Source organism: Salvelinus namaycush, chromosome 7 (assembly GCF_016432855.1).
Source record: "Salvelinus namaycush isolate Seneca chromosome 7, SaNama_1.0, whole genome shotgun sequence".
Lineage (NCBI taxonomy): Eukaryota > Metazoa > Chordata > Actinopteri > Salmoniformes > Salmonidae > Salvelinus > Salvelinus namaycush.
The window spans coordinates 51,255,631-51,281,794 of NC_052313.1; the positions used below are offsets into that span (position 1 = coordinate 51,255,631).

The 26,164-nt window shown below is 44.7% G+C and overlaps 1 protein-coding gene across 1 annotated transcript in view; it reads left to right on the plus strand.

Moving 5' to 3' along the window:
- Nucleotides 1-6,093: 6,093 nt before the first annotated feature.
- The window catches only part of LOC120050820 (dynein regulatory complex protein 11-like), a 49,400-nt gene continuing 29,329 nt past the window's right edge, over nt 6,094-26,164 (plus strand). Inside the window, exons 1-9 of the mRNA XM_038997350.1 lie at nt 6,094-6,116; nt 6,681-7,008; nt 7,194-7,316; nt 8,342-8,536; nt 11,058-11,129; nt 12,872-13,080; nt 17,055-17,139; nt 17,235-17,390; nt 22,076-22,151. Coding sequence (XP_038853278.1) covers nt 6,094-6,116; nt 6,681-7,008; nt 7,194-7,316; nt 8,342-8,536; nt 11,058-11,129; nt 12,872-13,080; nt 17,055-17,139; nt 17,235-17,390; nt 22,076-22,151 — 1,267 coding nt within the window. The remainder of the gene's footprint in view (nt 6,117-6,680; nt 7,009-7,193; nt 7,317-8,341; nt 8,537-11,057; nt 11,130-12,871; nt 13,081-17,054; nt 17,140-17,234; nt 17,391-22,075; nt 22,152-26,164) is intronic.

Consider the following 26,164-nt stretch of genomic DNA (forward strand, 5'->3'; position numbering starts at 1 on the left):
TCATTGAAATATTTGCCAATGTATTGTCTAATTTTAGAAAGGAAGGATGGATGTTTGTTTGCCAGGGAATTTGATACAGTAGATAGATTGTGTCTGACTGACAAAGCCAGGGTGCTGCACCTGGTTGAACAATGCATGTCCATCCTCACTGCATCTGACAGAACCATCAGGGCCAGTCTCTGATGTCCTGCAAGCCAACACCAGATTCGGGTACTTTCTGAGGTTGTTCCCACCTAGCCTGAGCCCGTCAGAGGGGAATCCAGTGAGATTCGGTATAAAGCACTCCTCTCCCCTCCACCTTATGAGTTTACAGTTGGCTACATAACTGCCCATGTTGTGTCCTTAAACCTCTATTTTAATGATATCAAACATGTCAGCGGAATATGAAATTGCACTGTGGATCATTGATAAGATGAGTTTATATATACATATATAAGTTATCTGAAATACCGTTCCACTTCAAACATTATAGGCCTATCTGCTACTTTTGATGTAGCCATTAGCGAACGCGTGGAAAGTTCATTTCAACAGGCTGTAGCGCACCTGTGTGTCACTGTCCAGCCCAGCCTCACATTCAATTCGCGCATATATGCACAAAATGTATTTCAGCAGATTTCGTGCGTTTTTGTGCATTTTTGGGGTGGTTCAATTCGTTTGAAAATACACGAATTTCTGTGCTACTTAATTCGTGCGAAAATACACGAATTTCTGTGCTACTTAATTCGTGCGAAAAGACACGAATTTAACCAGTAGGCGACACACAAGCCGTTGCAACAACCATAGACGCGATCGCCTGTATTTATTTATTTTACGTTATGAATATATAGATATTTTGTCTTTTTTTAACCATATAACCATAAGAGGTTATATATATATATTGTCTTTATTTAATCCCTATTAAAACATTGTGGTTTTATGCCTATATGTACTGTTTTCGATTTTTCTGAACAGACTTTTCAGTATAGAATGAATGTAAGCAATGCATGATGGCTAATGGTGTTTTATTCGGTTGTAGTTCCATGTATTTCTTAAAAAACAAACGTGTAAACCATTTATATTGACCAGAATGTAACTGAAAATACAATGGCAGCCTTGCCATTGTCCATCAATAAAAAATCATTTTTTTTTCGTATAACATTTGGGGAAACATGCAGTCATTGTAGTCTTACATTTTGTTGGCCAACCAAAATTACCAAAACGTTAACCCGTAATAAGGCTAGGGTGGCTGAGTGTAAATACATGGCTCTGAGTGTAAGCACCTTTTCACTAGAAGCGTTCTTGTGTTCAAATTACCATCAGTGCGAAATAGCTAGAAAGCTTTCGTATTTCCACTTGGCTGCACCTACGGTTACGATAACGATAAATCAAGTGCAATACCTGCGTCGACCTGTGTCGAGCAGCAAAACACCGGAAAGCTTCTAGCCTACCGGAAAGTTACAAGAAGAACAAGAATAGTTACCTCATCCGGTCATGTGACACTCTGGATGCCCCCTAAAAGCAATTTCAACCGTTTTGAAAAATGACGCCTGGTAACCCCAAAAAAATACCAGGTGCACGAAAAGTTTGAATATTTTTTGAAAACCTCCATAAATCACTCAGGCCAGCACCCATTGATTTGGGGCGGTAGTATAGTGCTCCCAGAGCGGGTATGGAAGTCTGGATCCCCCCTAAAAGAATTTAAGGCTCTGTGTGTCTTTAAGCACCATACTTTGTCACTCCATCCTTGCTGTGTGTGTGTGTGTGTGTGTGTGAGAGCTTTTCTTTGACATCTGTTGAGAGAAATTACTGATTTACAGTTCATGAGGGTTGCCTAATCACACAAGTGAAGTTTTGAAAAGATCTGACCTTTTTAACCCTTCGAAACTGACCCTATGGCACCATTTTAAGGTACTTCCGGTTGACATAGGAAGCTGAAAGTGAACACATATCCTCCTTGGGGTAGGCTCTTATATAATATTGAGTTTTAAGTCTTTATGTTAAGAACTGACTTATTTACAGAGGGTTAAATGAGTGTGTTATTTCATAAAATCATATAAAATCACAGAATTCTCACAGAGCTTCGAGACCCACTTAAAAAATGTTCGTCTGAACACACTGCAACTGGATCTGTAACTTTTTTTTTTTTTTAACTCCTTTTTGTGAACATTACCAATTTGTCAATGTACGATTTCTCTTAAATTACGATAGATAAATGGCTGGTTCTTTTTTTCCTGACACCGTATGCTTATGTACTTTGACGTGAAGCGGTCAAATTAGCACCCTACTTTGCGTTTTTGACCTTTAATCCCAGAAAAATGGCCATAACTCAAAAAGCGTTGAGGCCTCGACGCCATCTTGTTCGGGGCCAACTGTCCATTACGCCAAACCTACGCTCACCAAGTTTCGTCTTCGAAATAAGTTTAGGAGAAAAGGCCACGTGCATTTGCAATTTGCTTGTGCATTTGCAATATTATTTATTTTCCCTCTGGTGGGAATTTCCGAGACTGCGGAAAAATGACCAAAATTTGTTATTTTTATAAAACGGAAACCGAACGTCCGAGAGATTTAGTTTGATGACTTCCTGAAAGATCTCTCCCCCGCGCACGGCCCGAAGCGTCCGCGAATTTTAGAAACGTTGCAGGACGTCTAGTAAGGGACCATACATTTGCAATGTGGCGTTTCTCACTAACCATATGGCGAGTGCTAAAATGTTCCCTTAAGGTATGGAAGGGCCTTGGAAAGGCCATAAGTGTAAGCCAACATAATTCATTATTTTACATTAACATGTAATACATGCATTATGAAGAAAATGGTGTAATTTAGGCTCCACGAAATATGAAATGGGTTATGAAGAAAATCGTGTATGGTTGCCTACATGACAAAAAGGCGTTCTGATTACAAGTGCACCAGTATCCAAAGTATTAAGCGAAATCAAGCACAGAAAACAGCATTGGCATTAATAAAACAATATTTCCCACGAATTAAGTCACACGTAAATGTGCGTCTTTTCTCAAAAATTCTGTTCAGCAAGTCTAAAACAGTACATATAGGGATACAACGACACATTTTAAAACATGGTTAAACAAAGACAACATTTCTGTATATTCATGACGTTGAATTAGCCATTAAGAAGAACAAAAATGAAATATAGACTATCGCGTCTATATGGTTGTGGCAAAGGCTTGTGTGTCGCCTACTGGTTAAATTCGTGTCTTTTCGCACGAATTAAGTAGCACAGAAATTCGTGTATTTTCAAACGAATTGAACCACCCCAAAAATGCACTAAAACGCACGAAATCTGCTGAAATACATTTTGTACATATATGCGCGAATTGAATGTGAGACTGTGTTGCAGCGTCTCTCTCACCATTCAGTTATTCAATATACCATGGCAAGCACGCATGACGGATCATATAGCACTCATAATCAGCCTTTGTGTTGGGGGGCCACCGGGATAAAGGATGTCCTTAGGATCTATTGATGCGTTCACTGCTAATTGAATTTTACACTATGCTGATATTGCACATTAGAAAGCCATTACATCTTTATTCAGCCAGCTCATTTGCCTACGCGTGCATATAGTGACGTGTGTCTGTCTTTACATGTGCTGGTAATGTTGACTAAATATTGTCAACAACTTTTAAAAAACAACTTGTGAAAATGTAGACTGAAAAAAGAGAAAGGAATGCTCTGTATAAATTAATTTGCTGCCGGTAAAGTGAGAGCAACATCTCTTCTGCTATAGTTCTAAACGACAGGAGCGCTCGTTTGGTCAAACCTCATTGCGCAGGCGTGGCGTTTCGTTGCTAGACGCTCTGGTGCACACACAGCAAGAAAGCAAAGACGCTTCAGTCGATGGGACGCGCCTAACTTTTTTGGCGAAGTCTTTAAATTGAAAAATAGGTATAGTATGGCATCTTCAGTGTGATTTTATTGATACAAATTTCAATAACGATTCGTGTTTAAAAATATAATCTTATTCTGTGTTATTTGAGAGTATGACGATATTTTCCCACATCAAATGCGATGTTATTGGCTCCTGTTTTGTGTGATAGAGATTTTAACCTGGTCTCCAAAGCACCTGTCTGACCCATGTTTTGACTGCCGAACGGTTTCTGAGAGTCTGAACATCCCAAGGATGGAACCGATCTAGAACAGCGGTGTTTCCCCTAGAATAACGTAAATATAGCTATTATCATCAATTACCCAATTTTTTAATTAGGAAATTAAATCCATCAGATGCGCAATTTTTTATTTTACTAGGCAAGTCAGTTAAGAACAAATTCTTATTTTCAATAGCGGCCTAGGAACAGTGGGTTAACTGCCTTGTTCAGGGGCAGAAGGACAGATTTTTACCTTGTCAGCTCGGGGATTCGAACTTGCAACCTTTCGGTTTCTAGTACAACGTTCTAACCACTAGGCTTCCTGTCGCCCAATGCAATGAATGTGCATTAATAGCCTTATAGTGCATCAAGAAAAACGGAACTCACAATTCTATTGGAAACAGCTCGTGGAATTCCACTCAAGAATGTCACACAGGTATTCTATTTTGTTTTATCTACATGATGTATCTCATATTGTGAATATTCTGTAACCAATGTTGTGGCTAGACTATATAGGCCTATAGGACACTTGGAAAAATCAAAATGACATCCACAGACTAATATTTCCAGGAGAGGCACTGCACAACCCTAAACAGAGGAAACCACTTACTCAGTTGTGGTCATACTTCCTTTATGATTTCCTGACTATTAAAAGGGCTATGGGAGAGCAGCAGTTTGTGAAAGAGAGAGGAAGTCTACATTGTGTTTTGCTGTTCCCATAACAACAGACAGGCTTTCTTGTATCAACCTCGCTAAGCATTTCAAAAGCAGTTAGTCTGAGCTATATTTCCCATCCCTAGATGTCGTTACTGAAATGTTACCACACAGCTTTATTCACAGAAATATGTCTAGTCACCGAGGACATGTGAAACAAATGAAACAAAATAAAGCCTAATCCTTTATTTCCTGGTCCCCTGACCGGTATAAGCCTTTGTGATTTGTTGACCTTGTATTTTTGGGGTTTTTATTGGGGGTCCTTTGAATTATTTTGACTTAACAGTGTTGTTGCCTGGGCACTAGTTGGGTATCTGGTTGAATTCCCCAACACCCTCTCATTTTTATTGTAATGTCCCCCTCAGAAATGTCCTTTCAGCCTAGTCCTCACTACACCTCCCCCATTCCCACCCACTCACCCCTGGCAGCTTTGATTCAACCAGTCCCCTAACAAGAGTGGGCCATGGAAATGCTGCCTTTAGGGTAATGACATAGGCCTCATAGCAATATGAAAGGAGCATGGTTTCACCATTGTAAGCCTCGGCTCTTTTAGATTTACAGAGGCAGCAACTATGTTAAAAGAGAAAATAATGACATGTATACAGATGTAGGAGCGTAATTTGATCACTCTTTTGTTGCTGAGACTTTTCCTGCACCGCAGGAAATGCAGGTGAGCTTTGTGATTCACCTAAATGAACTGAAAACCCACATTAACACACTGTTATATTAACAGTATTGCACTTTTCATGTAGTCTACTTTTGCCCAGCTGAAAGCAAGATTATGGACTAAATGTTAAAATCTGTTAAAATCCTGTTGCTGTTGGTTTATTTTGCTGTGACAATATAGGTCAAATTAAGATCCTACATCTGTAGGCCTATAATGGTTATTTATTGATGGCTGTTAGGGAGTGACATTAGGGATATCTAGCGGCCATTTTTGTTTTCTTCTATAGCATTGCTAGTTCTATGTGTCAAACTCTAATTTTTACTACAGCTATGCCTGGGTAGGAAGGTATTTTTATACCTACAGTAAATATCAACTATGACCAAGAAGACAAGTGCACCCCTCTCATTCCCAGGTGTTTTAGCCAGGTGGTGTTAGGCTTGTTTGAAGGTTTTGACTGACAGATCACCTGCCAGTTACTGCATGACAAAGAGAGGGTTATTGACAATCTAGTTCAAAGTGCAAGAAATAGGTGTTAGTATCCTTCAATCCTTTTAATGGTACTTATCAGACATTACTTGGAGAGATAGCTCTGCCAAGGACAGCTATCCTGAAGCAGGTGACGGTTCTACCATGGCCTTTGTCCATCCAGAAAAGTAAGAGAGAAAAGTGATAAAGAGCCAGAAATAGTAATAAAGAGAACCCTCCCCTCGAAATATGTCCAGTGAAATTGATCTAGATGGCTTAGTTAGTCTGGTCCATCACGTTTCCATCCACATACGATATGCCCTTCTCCTTCGCTCTCCCTTCTCCTCCTCCTTCACTCTCCCTTCTCCTTCTCTTTCCCCTTCTCCTCCTTCCCCTTCTCCTTCTGTTTCCCCTTCACCTTCTCTCTCCTCCTGTTCTTTCTCCTTCCCCTCCTCCTCCATCTCCTCCTCTTTCCCCTTCGCTCTCCCTTCTCCTCCTTCACTCTCCCTTCTCCTTCTCTTTCCCCTTCTCCTTCAGTTTCCCCTTCCCCTTCTCTCTCCTCCTGTTCGTTCTCATTCACCTCCTCCCCCTCCTCCTCTTTCCCCTTCTCCTTCTGTTTCCCCTTCACCTTCTCTCTCCTCCTGTTCGTTCTCATTCACCTCCTTCCGCTTCGCTCTCCCTTCTCCTCCTCCTTCACTCTCCCTTCTGCTTCTCTTTTCCCTTCTCCTCCTTCTCCTTGTCCTTCTCCTCAGCTCCTACACCAGGATGTGGGTCCAGGCCCATGGAGCCTTGGAGGACCTCCTGGTGGATGAGCACCCTCCCACTGCCCCTCGGCCACTGAAGGACCGGCTGCAGGTCTTCCAGGGCCTGGCCACCTTCTACCTGAAGTACCTGCAGATCTTCCGCAGCCTGGAGGCTGTCTACGACCAGATAGTTCACCCCCAGAAGAGGCGCATGGTCAGGCACGTGTTGGACGGCGTGATGGGTAGAATCCTGGAGCTCAAGAACGAGATGGTGGAGCTGGAGTTCTCAGAGTTCCACTACTTTGATGATGTGCTGCAGGACCTCAAGCTGACACCTGTGAGTCAGTGGTACTGTACCGGGGACTGAGTGGTAGGACGTGAAGGGGGAATGAGGAAAATGAATTTCTGTATCCTGACAGTCATTTTCAAAGTGTTTGGAACTCACCCCTTTAACTCAGAGATTCTACCTTTTGAATCACACACAACGACAGAAAAATATTTCTGCAATATTATACTTTGCAGGAGGACCTGGAGGTGCCCATTCCTCAGTATTTTGTGAGAGAGAAGATGCATGTGCTGCGGGACAGAGAGAAGATGCTGGCTCATGTCATGGCTAAAGGGGGACACATTGAACAGGTTGAGCAGGTTAGAGAAACACACTATCAGACTCCCTTATGGAAGAAATTATTACAATTGTTACCATGCAATTCATTAAAGAAATACGGTTACCTCAGCTTAGATAGATAGTGTGGATGTAAAATAAAATATAAAACTAAAACATTACTCTAATCTCACACAGCAGACGCTTCTTCCCCAAGTTGTATGCCTGAGGAGGAGGTTAACATTACTCTAGTCTCACACAGCAGACGCTTCTTCCCCAAGTTGTATGCCTGGGGAGGAGGTTAACATTACTCTAGTCTCACACAGCAGATGCTTCTTCCCCAAGTTGTATGCCTGGGGAGGAGGTTAACATTACTCTAGTCTCACACAGCAGACGCTTCTTCCCCAAGTTGTATGCCTGGGGAGGAGGTTACCATTACTCTAGTCTCACACAGCAGATGCTTCTTCCCCAAGTTGTATGCCTGGGGAGGAGGTTACCATTACTCTAGTCTCACACAGCAGACGCTTCTTCCCCAAGTTGTATGCCTGAGGAGGAGGTTAACATTACTCTAGTCTCACACAGCAGACGCTTCTTCCCCAAGTTGTATGCCTGGGGAGGAGGTTAACATTACTCTAGTCTCACACAGCAGACGCTTCTTCCCCAAGTTGTATGCCTGGGGAGGAGGTTAACATTACTCTAGTCTCACACAGCAGACGCTTCTTCCCCAAGTTGTATGCCTGGGGAGGAGGTTACCATTACTCTAGTCTCACACAGCAGATGCTTCTTCCCCAAGTTGTATGCCTGGGGAGGAGGTTACCATTACTCTAGTCTCACACAGCAGATGCTTCTTCCCCAAGTTGTATGCCTGAGGAGGAGGTTAACATTACTCTAGTCTCACACAGCAGACGCTTCTTCCCCAAGTTGTATGCCTGGGGAGGAGGTTAACATTACTCTAGTCTCACACAGCAGACGCTTCTTCCCCAAGTTGTATGCCTGGGGAGGAGGTTACCATTACTCTCATAGTGTTGAGGTCCTGTCTCTCTTATGTCTATACTGCTGTCTGTGTCAGGAGCTGTCGGTTCAGACCATGTGTCTGGAGGAAGCTGTTCGGGTCCTTCAGGTTTGTGAGCGGGCACGGCAGGGTCGGCTCAGGCATCGCTTCATGAAGGAGATACGGCAGGCTGAGGAAGAGGGGAGCCAGGCCAAGAGCCAAACACCCATCAGCACCCTGGACCCCGACCAGGCTGCCACACGCATTCAGAAGGTAAGGTGTCTATACTTATTGTTTCGTTTCTCATATTTTGTCCACAAACTTTACTTTCAATACCAGGCCTACATTTCCAATAGCTGTTGAACAGTACTGACTGATGTTTTAATACGAGTGAACCACTAAAGACACAACAGTCAGGGAAGCTGATTAACTGGGTTAAAGTATCTGTTCAGTGTTTCCAGATTTCTATGAAATATTACTTATAATTAATTACAACATGAGTGAAATAGTTTTCCTTTTTTATTTATTAAGAATGTTAAAAAGCAGCTTTTCTGTGTTGGAATGGTGTGGGCATTAAAAATATTCATGCAAGTAGACCACTGACTGGCCAGCTCATCCTCAGGATGATGACATCATCCTCTATAAGGAAATAATAAGCATTTTTGAAACGGTCTGTTTGAGATACAAGTTTGAGTTGGTTTAAAAATTAAAAAAAATCCCCAATTTATGCTTTGTCCACAACTACAAGTATTGGATGAGTTAACAACATTATTTGAGTATGAGTTAACTTTTAAAAGTTAGATTTTCACTGGACATTTACTTTAATATGGTCACAAAGGGTTGTAGTTCATCCCACTCTCTCTAGTTAGAGGGTTGTAGTTCATCACTCTCTCCAGTTAGAGGGTTGTAGCTCAAAGATGGGTAACAGAATACCATCTGTATTAAACCCTGCTATACACTTGGACTGAGTAAAAGTACATATCGATGGCTGCTTTTACTTTGTATGGAGAAATGGGTCCAAGTGATATAGTTTTCTGCCTGCTTTGCAAAAAGGCACAAGAACTTCATCTCAACAATGTTATCTCAATGTCACCTCTCTGCTGTTGGTTGGTTCAGAACCATAGTACCACCTGTCACCTCTCTGCTGTTGGTTGGTTCAGAACCATAGTACCACCTGTCACCTCTCTGCTGTTGGTTGGTTCAGAACCATAGTACCACCTGTCACCTCTCTGCTGTTGGTTGGTTCAGAACCATAGTACCACCTGTCACCTCTCTGCTGTTGGTTGGTTCAGAACCATAGTACCACCTGTCACCTCTCTGCTGTTGGTTGGTTCAGAACCATAGTACCACCTGTCACCTCTCTGCTGTTGGTTGGTTCAGAACCATAGTACCACCTGTCACCTCTCTGCTGTTGGTTGGTTCAGAACCGTAGTACCACCTGTCACCTCTCTGCTGTTGGTTGGTTCAGAACCATAGTACCACCTGTCACCTCTCTGCTGTTGGTTGGTTCAGAACCGTAGTACCACCTGTCACCTCTCTGCTGTTGGTTGGTTCAGAACCGTAGTACCACCTGTCACCTCTCTGCTGTTGGTTGGTTCAGAACCATAGTACCACCTGTCACCTCTCTGCTGTTGGTTGGTTCAGAACCATAGTACCACCTGTCACCTCTCTGCTGTTGGTTGGTTCAGAACCATAGTACCACCTAGATGTTCTCGTACAGACACCCAGATGTCAAAACGCAGGGTCATCACATTACATGATCAGCAAGGTCATGGAAACGAACACCTACAATTCAGACTCACTTTCAGTTCCCCCCACCATTCTCTCTCATTGGCCCAAGTGTAAACCATCTCTGGCCTAACAAAGCCGCTGGACACATTGCTTTCACGGAGGAATCGGGTGTGTAGATATTTTATGGAGAGGTTGGATCATGTGTCGTTATAATAATGTGGCATGGCTGAGGTAGTGACAGGTGGTTCTGTTGACCTGACCTGTTAGGGTTCATGTTCAGGTCAGAGCGCTGGGTCAATGTTAATCCCTGTCTTGCACAAGGGACAGTATCGATCAAACACTGTTAGACAAACCTGACTTTGTAAGCAGCACCTTGGTAGAACAGGACACTACTTTTATATCAGATGTCACCACCACTGTGACTGATACAGAGGCTCATTCCTCCCTGCAGTAGTGTTGCATTCCTCGTCTATGTCGGTGGGAGATATCATTGGAGCAGACCAGCCAAAGAGAGGGGTCTCTTCCGTGGGGGAAAAAAAGCAGGTGTTATCATGTGTAGCGTCTGTCTCCTGCCTGCCAGCCCCCAGGACCTGAGTGTTTGGCATTTGTCGGGCTCTGCTCAGCTCTCAGCTGTTCATGCAATGCAGTATGGGCATGATGGTTATAAAATCCCCTTTTGTCTGTCCCCTTGTGTTGTGTTCTACTTGTCTCGTTTTATGTTCTATGTGTGTCTTGTTTTGGGTTCTAGGTATGTCTTTTTGTGTTCTAGGTGTCCTGTTTTTCTGGTGTGTTCTAGGTGTCCTGTGTTGTGTCCTAGCTGTCCTGTTGTTCTGGTGTGTTCTAGGTGTCCTGTTTTTCTGGTGTGTTCTAGGTGTCCTGTGTTGTGTCCTAGCTGTCCTGTTCTTCTGGTGTGTTCTAGGTGTCCTGTGTTGTGTCCTAGCTGTCCTGTTTTTCTGGTGTGTTCTAGGTGTCCTGTGTTGTGTCCTAGCTGTCATGTTTTTCTGGTGTGTTCTAGGTGTCCTGTGTTGTGTCCTAGCTGTCCTGTTGTTCTGGTATGTTCCAGGTTTGGCGGGGCTACAGTCAGAGGAAGAGGACCAGGAGAGAACGGCTGGAGGAGATGATATTTCTGGGAATGGTGGGTGTACTTGTTCACTGTTCTCTCTACCAGGACTGTGTTGGGTAACAAAGGGGCAGGGTTACTCTGAGTCAGTAAACACAGACTATCACAGACACGTCTGTATTGTGAAGGTCAGCCAATCAGTACCAGTGGTGATAACCAGACAAGCCTTGGTGCCATGGTAACTTTGTTAATCTTCCCTTTGTGCTAAATCTGTTTGTCACTCTCTCTCTCAATTCAATTCAATTTTAATTAAATTTAAGGGGCTTTATTGACATGGGAAACATTGCCTAAGCAAGTGAAATAGATAATAAACAAACGTGAAATAAACAATAAAACAGTAAACATTACACTCACAAAGTTACAAAAGAATAAAAACATTTCAAATGTGATATTATGTCTATATACATTGTTGTAACGATGTGCAAATAGTTAAAGTACAAAAGGGAAATAAATGGTGTTTGTTCTTCACTGGTTGCCCTTTTCTTGTGGCAACAGGTCACAAATCTTGCTGCTGTGATTGGATTGGATTTGGATTCAAATTCTTCGTGGTTCTGTGTAATCTGAGGGAAATATGTGTCTCTAATATGGTCATACATTGGGCAGGAGGTTAGGAAGTGCAGCTCAGTTTCCACCTCATTTTGTGAGCAGTGTACACATAGGCAGACCTGGCTCTCAAGAGAAGACAGGCTATGGCGACCTTTCTCAATAGCAAGGCTATGCTCATTGAGTCTGTACTTAGTCAAAGCTTTCCTTAATTTTGGGTCAGTCACAGTGGTCAGGTATTCTGCCACTGTTAATTCTTTCCAATGTGTCAAGTAATTATCTTTTTGTTTTCTCATGATATGGTTGGGTCTAATTGTGTTGCTGTCCTGGGGCTCTGTGGGGTGTGTTTGTGTTTGTGAACAGAGCCCCAGGACCAGCTTGCTTAGGGGACTCTTCTCCAGGTTCATCTCTCTGTAGGTGATGGCTTTGTTATGGAAGGTTTGGGAATCACTTCCTTTTAGGTGGTTGTAGAATTGAACGTCTCTTTTCTGGATTTTGATAATTAGCTGGTATCGGCCTAATTCTGCTCTGCATGCATTATTTGGTGTTTTACGTTGTACACTGAGGATATTTTTGCAGAATTCTGCATGCAGTCTCAATTTGGTGTTAGTCCCATTTTGTGAATTCTTGGTTGGTGAGCGGACCCCAGACCTCACAACCATAAAGGGCAATGGGTTCAATAACTGATTCAAGTATTTTTAGCCATATCCTAATTGGTATGTCTAATTGTATGTTCCTTTTGATGGCATAGAAGGCCCTTCTTGCCTTGTCTCTCAGATCGTTCACAGCTTTGTGGAAGTTACTTGTGGTGCTGAAGTTTAGGCTGAGGTATGTATAGGTTTTTGTGTGCTCTAGGACAACGGTGTCTAGATGGAATTTGTATTTGTGGTCCTGGCGACTGGACCTTTTTTGGAACACCATTATTTTGGTCTTACTGAGATTTACTGTCAGGGCCCAGGTCTGGCAGAATCTGTGCAGAAGATCTAGGTGCTGCAGTAGGCCCTCCTCCGTGGGTGGTGACAGAAGCACCAATTCAACAGCAAAGAGTAGACATTTGACTTCCGATTCTAGTAGGGTGATGCCGGGTGCTGCAGACTGTTCTAGTGCCCTCGCCAATTCGTTGATATATATGTTGAAGAGGGTGGGGCTTACGCTGCATCCCTGTCTCACCCCACTAATCTCTATAGCTGTGTCTGGTCCTTCCTGGTCCTCAGGTCCCTCCAGAGCAGCAGCAGCAGAGGCCCAGCGTGGCCCAGCTGAAGGCCCAGCAGGTGGAGACGACTCGCAGGCTGGTCCAGGAGGAGAATGAGGCTGAGTACCAGAGGGCCCTGGTCAGCATCAAGGAGTCTGTGCGTGCCGTGGACGGCCCTGACCTACGGGAAACCCTGCAAGAGCAGATCAGACAGTGGTTTATCGAGTGCCGGTGAGACAGGCAGGCAACGGGAAGTCTGTCTTCTTTCACAGTAGCTGTATCTTTTTTGTGTTATCTTCTCTCTCTCCCAACCTAACTCCTCCCTCTTTCACTGCCATGTCTCTGAGGTTATCACACCCATAGACTCTTCCTGGCTCCTGCAAAACCCTTCACCACCAGTATGTATCTATCCCTGTTCGTGTCATGAAGAGGAGGTTGGAATGGAAAAGGGGGGAGGACAAGATTAAAAACAGAGTGTTAGTGTGAGGCCTAATGTCTGTTAGGTGCAGGATATGGCTGGAGGAAAGGAGTCACAGTCAGTGGCTATGTGTGTCTTCCCTCTATGTGTGTCTTCCCTCTATGTGTGTCTTCCCTCTATGTGTGTCTCCCCTCTATGTGTGTCTTCCCCTCTGTGTGTCTTCCCCTCTGTGTGTCTTCCCCTCTGTGTGTCTTCCCCTCTGTGTGTCTTCCCTCTATGTGTGTCTTCCCTCTATGTGTGTCTTCCCTCTATGTGTGTCTTCCCCTCTATGTGTGTCTTCCCCTCTATGTGTGTCTTCCCCTCTATGTGTGTCTTCCCCTCTATGTGTGTCTTCCCCTCTATGTGTGTCTTCCCCTCTATGTGTGTCTTCCCCTCTATGTGTGTCTTCCCCTCTATGTGTGTCTCCCCTCTATGTGTGTCTTCCCCTCTATGTGTGTCTTCCCCTCTATGTGTGTCTTCCCCTCCATGTGTGTCTTCCCCTCCATGTGTGTCTTCCCCTCTGTGTGTCTTCCCTCTATGAGTGTCTTCCCTCTATGTGTGTCTTCCCTCTATGTGTGTCTTCCCTCTATGTGTGTCTTCCCCTCTATGTGTGTCTTCCCCTCTATGTGTGTCTTCCCCTCTATGTGTGTCTTCCCCTCTATGTGTCTTCCCCTCTATGTGTGTCTTCCCTCTATGTGTGTCTTCCCTCTATGTGTGTCTTCCCCTCTGTGTGTCTTCCCCTCTGTGTGTGTCTCCCCTCTGTGTGTGTCTCCCCTCTATGTGTGTCTTCCCCTCTATGTGTGTCTTCCCCTCTATGTGTGTCTTCCACTCTATGTGTGTCTTCCACTCTATGTGTGTCTTCCCTCTATGTGTGTCTTCCCCTCTATGTGTGTCTTCCCCTCCATGTGTGTCTTCCCTCTATGTGTGTCTTCCCCTCTATGTGTGTCTTCCCCTCTATGTGTGTCTTCCCTCTATGTGTGTCTTCCCCTCCATGTGTGTCTTCCCCTCCATGTGTGTCTTCCCCTCCATGTGTGTCTTCCCCTCTATGTGTGTCTTCCCCTCTATGTGTGTCTTCCCCTCTATGTGTGTCTTCCCCTCTATGTGTGTCTTCCCCTCTATGTGTGTCTTCCCCTCTATGTGTGTCTTCCCCTCTATGTGTGTCTTCCCCTCTATGTGTGTCTTCCCCTCTATGTGTGTCTTCCCCTCTATGTGTGTCTTCCCCTCTATGTGTGTCTTCCCCTCTATGTGTGTCTTCCCCTCTATGTGTGTCTTCCCCTCTATGTGTGTCTTCCCCTCTGTGTGTGTCTTCCCCTCTGTGTGTGTCTTCCCCTCTGTGTGTGTCTTCCCCTCTATGTGAGTCTTCCCCTCTATGTGTGTCTTCCCCTCCATGTGTGTCTTCCCCTCTATGTGTGTCTTCCCCTCTATGTGTGTCTTCCCCTCTATGTGTGTCTTCCCCTCTATGTGTGTCTTCCCTCTATGTGTGTCTTCCCTCTATGTGTGTCTTCCCTCCATGTGTGTCTTCCCTCCATGTGTGTCTTCCCTCCATGTGTGTCTTTCCCTCCATGTGTGTCTTCCCCTCCATGTGTGTCTTCCCCTCCATGTGTGTCTTCCCCTCCATGTGTCTTCCCCTCTATGTGTCTTCCCCTCTATGTGTCTTCCCCTCTGTGTGTGTCTTCCCCTCTGTGTGTGTCTTCCCCTCTGTGTGTGTCTTCCCTCTGTGTGTGTCTTCCCTCTGTGTGTGTCTTCCCTCTATGTGTGTCTTCCCCTCTATGTGTGTCTTCCCCTCTATGTGTGTCTTCCCCTCTATGTGTGTCTTCCCCTCTATGTGTGTCTTCCCCTCTATGTGTGTCTTCCCCTCTATGTGTGTCTTCCCCTCTATGTGTGTCTTCCCCTCTGTGTGTGTCTTCCCCTCTGTGTGTGTCTTCCCCTCTGTGTGTGTCTTCCCCTCTGTGTGTGTCTTCCCCTCTGTGTGTGTCTTCCCCTCTATGTGTGTGTCTTCCCCTCTATGTGTGTGTCTTCCCCTCTATGTGTGTGTCTTCCCCTCCATGCTAGCTGCCTATTAGTGCATTCCAGGGTGATTTATGGTTGGCCAGCGGTGGGTGCTGCCTGCCTACCCAGTAGAGCAGGAACAATGGACATAAGTCATCCAGGCTGGGGGCCCTGGAGAGCCCTGGGGGGTGAACAGAGAGAGAACAGCTCCCATGGGTACGAAGCAATGACCCACAATGGCCCTGGCCTCCACATTCAGCCCCAGTGTGCATCCAAAAGGCACCCTATTCCCTAAATAGTGTACTACTTTTGACCAGAGACCTATGGGCCCATTTGGGACGCAACACCAGTGTCTCAGGCTCCAGCCTGGCCTCCACGGCCCTGCCCTCTGCTGTGACCTCGGCTGAGCTGCTGACAACATTATAATCCATCCGTGACGGATGGATGAGGTGGTCACACCCTCCAGGGTAGTCTAAACTCTAAACCCTGTCGGTACAGCTTCCTCAACCTGTCTGATGAGAATCTAAACCCTGTCGGTACAGCTTCCTCAACCTGTCTGATGAGAATCTAAACCCTGTCGGTACAGCTTCCTCAACCTGTCTGATGAGAATCTAAACCATGTCGGTACAGCTTCCTCCACCTGTCTGATGAGAATCTAAACCCTGTCGGTACAGCTTCCTCAACCTGTCTGATGAGAATCTAAACCCTGTCGGTACAGCTTCCTCAACCTGTCTGATGAGAATCTAAACCCTGTCGGTACAGCTTCCTCAACCTGTCTGATGAGAATCTAAACCCTGTCGGTACAGCTTCCTCAACCTGCCTGATGAGAATCTAAACCCTGTCGGTACAGCTTCCTCAACCTGTCTGATGAGAATCTAAACCCTTTCGGTACAGCTTCCTCAACCTGTCTGATGAGAATCTAAACCCTGTCGGTACAGCTTTCTCAACCTGTCTGAGGAGAATCTAAACCCTGTCGGTACAGATTCCTCAACCTGTCTGATGAGAATCTAAACCCTGTCGGTACAGCTTCCTCAACCTGTCTGATGAGAATCTAAACCCTGTCGGTACAGCTTCCTCAACCTGTCTGATGAGAATCTAAACCCTGTCGGTACAGCTTCCTCAACCTGTCTGATGAGAATCTAAACCCTGTCGGTACAGCTTCCTCAACCTGTCTGATGAGAATCTAAACCCTGTCGGTACAGCTTCCTCAACCTGTCTGATGAGAATCTAAACCCTGTCGGTACAGCTTCCTCAACCTGCCTGATGAGAATCTAAACCCTGTCGGTACAGCTTCCTCAACCTGTCTGATGAGAATCTAAACCCTGTCGGTACAGCTTCCTCAACCTGTCTGATGAGAATACAAAAGTTTCGAGGCCAAGAGGAGAGGACCAGATTTGAAGGAAGTTGGAAGCTAAACGTTGGTTCACAGGGTTGCTCTAAGGTTTAGGATAATGAGAGCTGGAAGGGAAGTGGGGATACATAGTTTGGCATTCCGAAGAGCAATTCCTGGTCGGGTGATTATTTTCTCTCCACGTTGAGATAACTGCTCCATGACATGAACCACCCCTAATTAGTGGAAGTATCTGAGGCATTTAGTAAACCATTAGGAGGGTCTGCCCTCTGGTGACCTTGTTGGAGGTCTGCCGTCTAACTCTGACATAGTACAATTCATCAAGAATGATATATCTGTAATGAAAATGATCATTTAAGAACAGGAAGTGTCCCAGATTGTGCCTTTAAAACATGCTATTTATTGTAGAGATGCTACTGGAAAGTTTCCTGACTTCCCCAATGCTGAGGATGGGGGATCAACAGCCATATTTGCACAGAAGACACCTGACCAGGTAGACTAATGACCCATGGTCCTCATCTAACCCACAGACAGTTAACAAACACTCCCTTTCTTTTTCTATGCTCATCTCATTTTTGTTCCTGCTAGGTCGCTGCAGAATTAGCAGTGAAAGAGGAAGAGAAGGAGAAGAAGAGGAAAGACAACATAAATAAAGATAAGAAGGGTGGGAAGGACCGCAAGGATCAGAAGAAAGACAAGAAGCGGAAAAGCAAACAGAAGAAAGGAGGAAAAGAAGAAGGAGAGGTGGGCTCAGACAAGGCTTGGCCAATAGTGGCTCATGTTATTAAACAGACAAGGCTTGGTGGCCAATAGTGGCTCATGTTATTAAACAGACAAGGCTTGACCAATAGTGGCTCATGTTATTAAACAGACAAGGCTTGGCCAATAGTGGCTCATGTTATTAAACAGACAAGGCTTGGCCAATAGTGGCTCATGTTATTAAACAGACAAGGCTTGGCCAATAGTGGCTCATGTTATTAAACAGACAAGGCTTGGCCAATAGTGGCTCATGTTATTAAACAGACAAGGCTTGGCCAATAGTGGCTCATGTTATTAAACAGACAAGGCTTGGTGGCCAATAGTGGCTCATGTTATTAAACAGACAAGGCTTGGCCAATAGTGGCTCATGTTATTAAACAGACAAGGCTTGGCCAATAGTGGCTCATGTTATTAAACAGACAAGGCTTGGCCAATAGTGGCTCATGTTATTAAACAGACAAGGCTTGGTGGCCAATAGTGGCTCATGTTATTAAACAGACAAGGCTTGGTGGCCAATAGTGGCTCATGTTATTAAACAGACAAGGCTTGGTGGCCAATAGTGGCTCATGTTATTAAACAGACAAGGCTTGGCCAATAGTGGCTCGTGTTATTAAACAGACAAGGCTTGGCCAATAGTGGCTCGTGTTATTAAACAGACAAGGCTTGGCCAATAGTGGCTCGTGTTATTAAACAGACAAGGCTTGGCCAATAGTGGCTCGTGTTATTAAACAGACAAGGCTTGGTGGCCAATAGTGGCTCATGTTATTAAACAGACAAGGCTTGGTGGCCAATAGTGGCTCATGTTATTAAACAGACAAGGCTTGGTGGCCAATAGTGGCTCATGTTATTAAACAGACAAGGCTTGGTGGCCAATAGTGGCTCATGTTATTAAACAGACAAGGCTTGGTGGCCAATAGTGGCTCATGTTATTAAACAGACAAGGCTTGGTGGCCAATAGTGGCTCATGTTATTAAACAGACAAGGCTTGGTGGCCAATAGTGGCTCATGTTATTAAACAGACAAGGCTTGGTGGCCAATAGTGGCTCATGTTATTAAACAGACAAGGCTTGGTGGCCAATAGTGGCTCATGTTATTAAACAGACAAGGCTTGGCCAATAGTGGCTCATGTTATTAAACAGACAAGGCTTGGCCAATAGTGGCTCATGTTATTAAACAGACAAGGCTTGGCCAATAGTGGCTCATGTTATTAAACAGACAAGGCTTGGCCAATAGTGGCTCATGTTATTAAACAGACAAGGCTTGGCCAATAGTGGCTCATGTTATTAAATAGACAAGACTTGGCCAATAGTGGCTCATGCTATTAAACAGACAAGGCTTGGTGGCCAATAGTGGCTCATGTTATTAAACAGACAAGGCTTGGCCAATAGTGGCTCATGCTATTAAACAGACAAGGCTTGATGGCCAATAGTAGCTTCAGAATTGCTTTATCCAGGCTTTTGATAAGAAGAGCTCAGTTTATTCTCTTCCCCTGAAACATAACTGATCTGAGTCTGACCTTAATTCCATTCTTAAAACAAAGTGAATCATAACTGATCTGAGTCTGACCTTAACGGCATTCTTAAAACAAAGTGAAACATCCAAAACCTTCAGAAGCCCACAGAGTCTCAAAGTCAAACCAGTAGACCGAAAGTGTAAGTGACAGAGTGCTTTTCCTCTTAAGCGAATTGAAGTAGGCGCTTTATTGCAGCCTCTCTCCACCTGTTTTCCTCATGAAGGCCCAATCCCACTGGACGTGCACAATTAAGACCATCAAATACACCTCCGCTACTAAATCAGAGGCTAAGCGGTAGAGCTTTGTCCCATGGTCTTCTCAGATGATTGAGGGTGTGGTGGAACGATAGAGATGTTTACTGCTGAAGACTGTGAAGAATCTGTGAGGAAATGTTTCTGATTTCAGTCAAGTGTTCCTCAAAATGGTTTGTTCAAGCCAAGGATTCAGTTCCAGTCCACATCCCCCTTGCATGAACATACCCTGTGGAACAACAATATGTCCTCGTTGTCCCACATCAAGCCAATGAAACTAAGGGCTATATTCATTCTGTATCGCTGAAGCGTTACAGATTACGCAATACAAATGTAAAGGTAAATTCCTATGTGACATGTGCAGCGTTTATTGTGAATGAAGGCTCAGCTAATGCTGGAACATTGGCTTTAAATTTAAATCACTCTGTAACACTGTATTTCCTGGATACGGATTGAATAGAGCACTAAGATTATTCATGACTATTTTGTTGAATGACTTCTATGACTATAAATCTCTTATTGAAGTAGCTAATATGTGTTCCTGAACAGAATAGCAATAGCTATTGGATAAGGAGGTCACTTGTTTTCAATCAAAGTCTATTTAACCGGGTTTACCGTACAGTCCTGGACATCCGGTTACAGAGTTTGCTTGAATAGGGCTCTTAGAATAGCTGTGATGATGGTTGAGGGTGATAATGTAGGATTAAAGCCATAAGAACTGAGATGTTCAGGAGAACAGAGCTGAGGCTTGGCAGAGCTTCTCTCCTTTGTAGTTGGGAGTCACTTTAGCCTCTCAGACAGAATGGCACAGTGTGCTTCTGAGTGAGGTGTGTGATTAAACTAGCACTCTGCAGTCTGGCATAGAGTCTAAAAGCAGACTGACCGTCTCAGAGATAAAACCAATGTGTCTCAGTCTGTCACTCACGCCTTTACCAGAGACGGATAGAGTTAAAAATGGCATGATACTTCTCGTTTTACAGTATGGCTAATCCTGTACACTGGGGACCTTACAATGTTCTAGAATCAGGATGATGTCATGACTGGTGGTTACCGTGCAACAGAAAGAGGATTACAAGTCCTCACTCATATTGTCTGGCTCTGATCCCACAGACTAGAATGGAAGCATTGTTCACGTAAAAACCAAGAAATGCCCCTTTAATTTGCTGTGGAGGAACATGTCACATCCACCTGACCACAGCTCATGAACCAGAGAAATAGCGTGGCTAGAAGGGGACACACTTTACAGGCTTCGTTCCTGGAGGAGCATTCCAGATGTGCTTGGTATGGGATGGTCGAACTCATCAAATAGACACGTCATCTCTATACTGCTTTCTGTGACGGGCAGTATTACGTCTGTAACGGAGGTTAAGTTACACATTGACTCATGGTGGTGTGAACGGTTATATTTTAAACCCTGTGGTTGTGCCCTGATTTGTTATTGGACTTCTATGGGACTTCCTTAACCTTGTCCTGAACAATCCTGAACAGCCCAACAAAGAGAAACAATGAAGGGTTGTCTATAGATAAACACTGGTTTACCAGGTCACTAAAACCCCCCCACTCTTAAGCACGATGATCGACATCAGTTCCTCACTACCTGATCCAGCTCTATTAAAACCCTAGTACGTTTTCACAGTCCTGAAACGCAACATCTGACATTCGGATCATGCCTGTCCTGGTCCTGGTCCTGGTCCTGGTCCTGGTCCTGGTCCTGGTCCTGGCCCTGGTCCTGGCCCTGGTCCTGGCCCTGGTCCTGGCCCTGGTCCTGGTCCTGGTCCTGGTCCTGGTCGATCCATAAGGACGCTTCCTGCCTCGCACCATGAGTGTCGTCATCCAACATTGGAGCGTATTATGAAGCACTTAAGATTCCTCCAATATTTTCAAATGGATTTCTCCCTCTTTTGGGAGCCATTAAATGCTAATGGAGAAATGTATTAAAGAATGAGAGGTAACATAAAACATGCCATGTCTGAATAACTGATTCCCTTTGAGAACAGCCCCCCCCAGTCCACTCCCTACCTGTCTAGAACTCTCCTGTGTGTGTGCGTGCATGAGCGCGTGTGTTTCCGTATGCGTGCATGTGCAAAGGGACTGGATGTTGATGTAGTTCTATAAGTCATCCACCCAGCATCTCTCTGTCTGCTACTGTTTATCCACATCATCAACGTTAGCATGGATAGTTCTGGATCTGATCTGGTGTCACAGCATGGATAGTTCTGGATCTGACCTGGTGTAACAGCATGGATAGTTCTGGATCTGATCTGGTGTCACAGCATGGATAGTTCTGGATCTGACCTGGTGTAACAGCATGGATAGTTCTGGATCTGATCTGGTGTCACAGCATGGATAGTTCTGGATCTGACCTGGTGTAACAGCTTGGATAGTTCTGGATCTGATCTGGTGTCACAGCATGGATAGTTGGAGCGATGGGTAACGACGCTTTGTGGGTGACTGTTGTTGATGTGTGCAGAAGGTCCCTGGTTCGTGCCCGTGTCGGGGCGAGGGGACGGTTTAAAGTTATACTGTTACAACAGCATGGATAGTTCTGGATCTGACCTGGTGTCACAGCATAGATAGTTCTGGATCTGACCTGGTGTAACAGCACAGCGGAGGGCAGGTCATCTGTAGAGCAGCTTTGAACTCTATCCAAGTCATGTGGAGTCTCTGAAAACCTCAACTCTCTCCACTAAATTAGCCATAAGACCTGAGACCCCTGGCATTACCTTAAACTACAAGGTGCTATTTCCTTTCTGCCTTGCTTAGATTGCATCTATCCTAAAATGCATAGACTATACATAGGACTTTGAGAAAATAATATGGAATTAAACTACTTCTAAAGCTTTAAAACTGTGTCCAGCTGTAATACACGTAATGTAATTGATTGATTCATTTCTTGTCTCTTGAAGGAGGAGGAGAAGGGCTGGAAAATGCCCCCGAGCAACTTCCTCCCAACTGTTGTGGAGGGAAACAAAATGTACAAAGGTGAGTTAGAGAGTAGGTATGAGGACCATAGTAATGTATAAAGGTGAGTTAGAGAGTAGGTATGAGGACCATAGTAATGTATAAAGGTGAGTTAGAGAGTAGGTATGAGGACCATAGTAATGTATAAAGGTGAGTTAGAGAGTAGGTATGAGGACCATAGTAATGTATAAAGGTGAGTTAGAGAGTAGGTATGAGGACCATAGTAATGTATAAAGGTGAGTTAGAGAGTAGGTATGAGGACCATAGTAATGTATAAAGGTGAGTTAGAGAGTAGGTATGAGGACCATAGTAATGTATAAAGGTGAGTTAGAGAGTAGGTATGAGGACCATAGTAATGTATAAAGGTGAGTTAGAGAGTAGGTATGAGGACCATAGTAATGTATAAAGGTGAGTTAGAGAGTAGGTATGAGGACCATAGTAATGTATAAAGGTGAGTTAGAGAGTAGGTATGAGGACCATAGTAATGTATAAAGGTGAGTTAGAGAGTAGGTATGAGGACCATAGTAATGTATAAAGGTGAGTTAGAGAGTAGGTATGAGGACCATAGTAATGTATAAAGGTGAGTTAGAGAGTAGGTATGAGGACCATAGTAATGTATAAAGGTGAGTTAGAGAGTAGGTATGAGGACCATAGTAATGTATAAAGGTGAGTTAGAAAGTAGGTATGAGGACTATAGTAATGTGGTGATAAGAGGCAGTGATGAACTATTTACACAGCATTGCTAAAGGGTCGAGCTGATAGGCACAGATCTGAAGTCTACCTTCCACAGTGTTTCTCTCTGTGATGGTTCATGATGTCTCACTGAAGACAGCGGTGTATAGTGACAGGAGTCACAGCTTGAGAGGCTAGTGGTTTCTGAATCTTTACCATGGGCCTGTTGTTGGTGTTTTTTGAATCAGTGTGGGACCACAAATCAATCTGATCACCTGACAGACTTCCTGTCTCCCATGGTGCCCTGGGCCCTTAACGAGGACGTGATGCATGCCGCCCAGGCTCCTGTCTCTCAGTGACCCGTGGAGGAGCGTGTGTCCAACCCCCATGTCTGCCTTTACGCAATGACTCAGTGAGGAGCAGTTGGACCTGGAGCCTCCAGATTGTTGTTTCAAGTCAACCACCCTGCTTCCTCCAAATCCAATGGAGATGGATGACTGACTTTGTTTTGGTGTTTTAGCTTTTCGCAGGTTTAGTCATTAGCCCATTTGACAGCTATCCCCTCTTCTGGTTAAGTCAGTTTGACTCTTTCCACATTTTGATAGGCGACCAAGGGAGATTTCAACAGAATGGTGAGTACTGAAGTCTGTGTTGACTGACTCCAGCTCTCCCCTAATGGAGAAACAATGCAGAGAAATGACAGAAGCTGCTGCTTCCCTCCTGTTGCTGCCAGATACAGGTCAGACATCCAGGAGTAACTCCACCTATCTCAAAAAGCTGCTGCTTCCCTCCTGTTGCTGCCAGATACAGGTCAGACATCCAGGAGTAACTCCACCTATCGCCAAAAGCTGCTGCTTCCCTCCTGTTGCTGCCAGATACAGGTCAGACATCCAGGAGTAACTCCACCTATCTCCAAAAGCTGCTGCTTCCCTCCTGTTGCTGCCAGATACAGGTCAGACATCCAGGAGTAACTCCACCTATCTCCAAAAGCTGATGCTTCCCTCCTGTTGCTGCCAGATACAGGCCAGACATCCAGGAGTAACTCCACCTATCTCAAAAAGCTGCTGCCTCCCTCCTGTTGCTGCCAGATACAGGTCAAACATCCAGGAGTAACTCCACCTATCTCCAAAAGCTGCTGCTTCCCTCCTGTTGCTGCCAGATACAGGTCAAACATCCAGCAGTAACTCCACCTATCTCCAAAAGCTGCTGCTTCCCTCCTGTTGCTGCCAGATACAGGTCAAACATCCAGGAGTAACTCTCCATTTGAGCTCGTCTGGCTTCAATATTTTACTCCTTAAAGACTCAAACCCTTTCAACAACGTTTCAACAACCAGATGAAGCTTCTTGGTCCCGAGTAGGGAGGGATCTCTCTCTCTGGAGGAGTCTGCATCCTCCGACCACATACATCCTGGGTCTCATCACTCCTTTCTCTCCCCCTCTCCCTCCCTTCAGTTAACTTATCTGACCCAGTCACCTGAGGTGGAAGGGTTCTAGGTGGAATGGTGGAATGCTTCTCTGAGGGCAGCATGTGTTATTTGGCTTCTCGCAGGCGGTTCCACTGCTGCACAAACACCCACAAATCACAGAGGGAAATATGCGGGATCAGTCACCACTGCTCTCCGGGCGTGTCTCGAAGGTCGACAGGGTTGGTGCCAAAACAACAAACATTATTCAGAGGAGAAATGGCGTGATTATTATATTACGCAGGCTTATCCCACAAAGCTGTGGGGAGTATTATGGATAGCACAGTAGTTTCATTTAAACGTCTATGAACTCAATAGTTCCATTCTGAATTCCAGGCAGTTTAGTAATTGAAATGGAATTGACTCCCTCTCTGATACAAAGCTACCAGTCAATATCTCGGCTCATTGAACGTTCATGGGCCTGTGATATCCTTGGATGAAAGGTAAGTGAATGAGGCTGAAGGGAAGTGAGTGAATAGTCGCAGTGTGTATATCTGTGCCACAGTGTCGAATTCAGCCCTTTCAAGCTGCTGCGCTACTTCCTAATCTACACAATGAGAGCATTAGAGTCAAATCACTGGGATATCCTGTTGACATCCCTATGGAGGACAAAGATACAGCCTTCTCAGAGTTCCCAGCTTAATGAGATATGTCATAACAACACCATAACGCCTTTATTCAAAGATACCTATAGTCCAGTTGTAAACACACGTATTCAGAGCAGGTGACCCATGTGGGAATTCAATTGAAGTCACAACATTGGTCTTGCCATCACTGGTTTTACAAACTCCACTTTTTTGGGAGAAGCTCATTGGTCTTTTGATCAGAATCATACTCCAACCAACAGAACCAGCTGGAGAAATCATTACCACGCTGATAGAGACTAACATCTTACTTGTGTCTAACCCTAGTCTGTCAGTGACCGTAGAAGGTCTCTGCTCTGCGTCACCTTTAGTTCAGCATTGAGAGGGTGAAGGAGAGGGTAACACAACCTACAACCAATAGTCAGTCAGCAGCTGTAGAGTTAGCAGGAAGTCATTATATTCCCAGTCAAAAGTGTTCAATTCTCTCCTCGTTATGATTCACCTCAGAATGTCAACTGGTACAACACAGGGCTTTAGGTTACATTCCTGTTAGAAGCAACACACACACACAGACCTTTGAGATGTAATGAAGACCAGATGCTGGCCCAGCGCTTTACACCTCACCACCTGACCTTCACAACATTTATAACGTTATGTGTGTGTGTGTGTGTGTGTGTGTGTGTGTGTGTGTGTGTGTGTGTGTGTGTGTGTGTGTGTGTGTGTGTGTGTGTGTGTGTGTGTGTGTGTGTGTGTGTGTGTGTGTGTGTGTGTGTGTGTGTGTGTGTGTGTACAAGGCCATAGAGCAGCTTTGCCTATATCAGGGGCCAGTCTCTCTTATTAGCCCAAACTCGCCCCGGTCTAAGTTAGCTGTAGGTTGACGGCGTCTAGACTCCAACATGAGAGGGGAGTGATTGATTTTGAGGTTTTTATTAGGAGTGACCTCTCCTCTTAGTGCCCCATAGTAAAGAGGAAGGACAGGGACTAAAACACTGCAGTTGGTCCTCCTCCCTCTCCTCCCACTCTCTCTTCTCCCTCTCTTCTCCTCCTCCCTCCTCTCTCTCCCCCTCTCTTCTCCTCCTTTCTCTCTTTCATCATCTCCCTTTAACCTTAGCATTAAAGATCCTAAAACACAGTTTGTCATTAACATTCATAAAGAGCAGAATATAGCTCTTAAACCCATGTAAAACATCCAGCCTGTCAAAGGCCTGATTAAAAATAATAATAATAAACGTCAGGGCGCTTTGTAAACGGTGGTCCTGTCACATCAGCTCTGTTTTATCAGGTGTGTGTAATTGGAAAATGGTTTAATGACTGG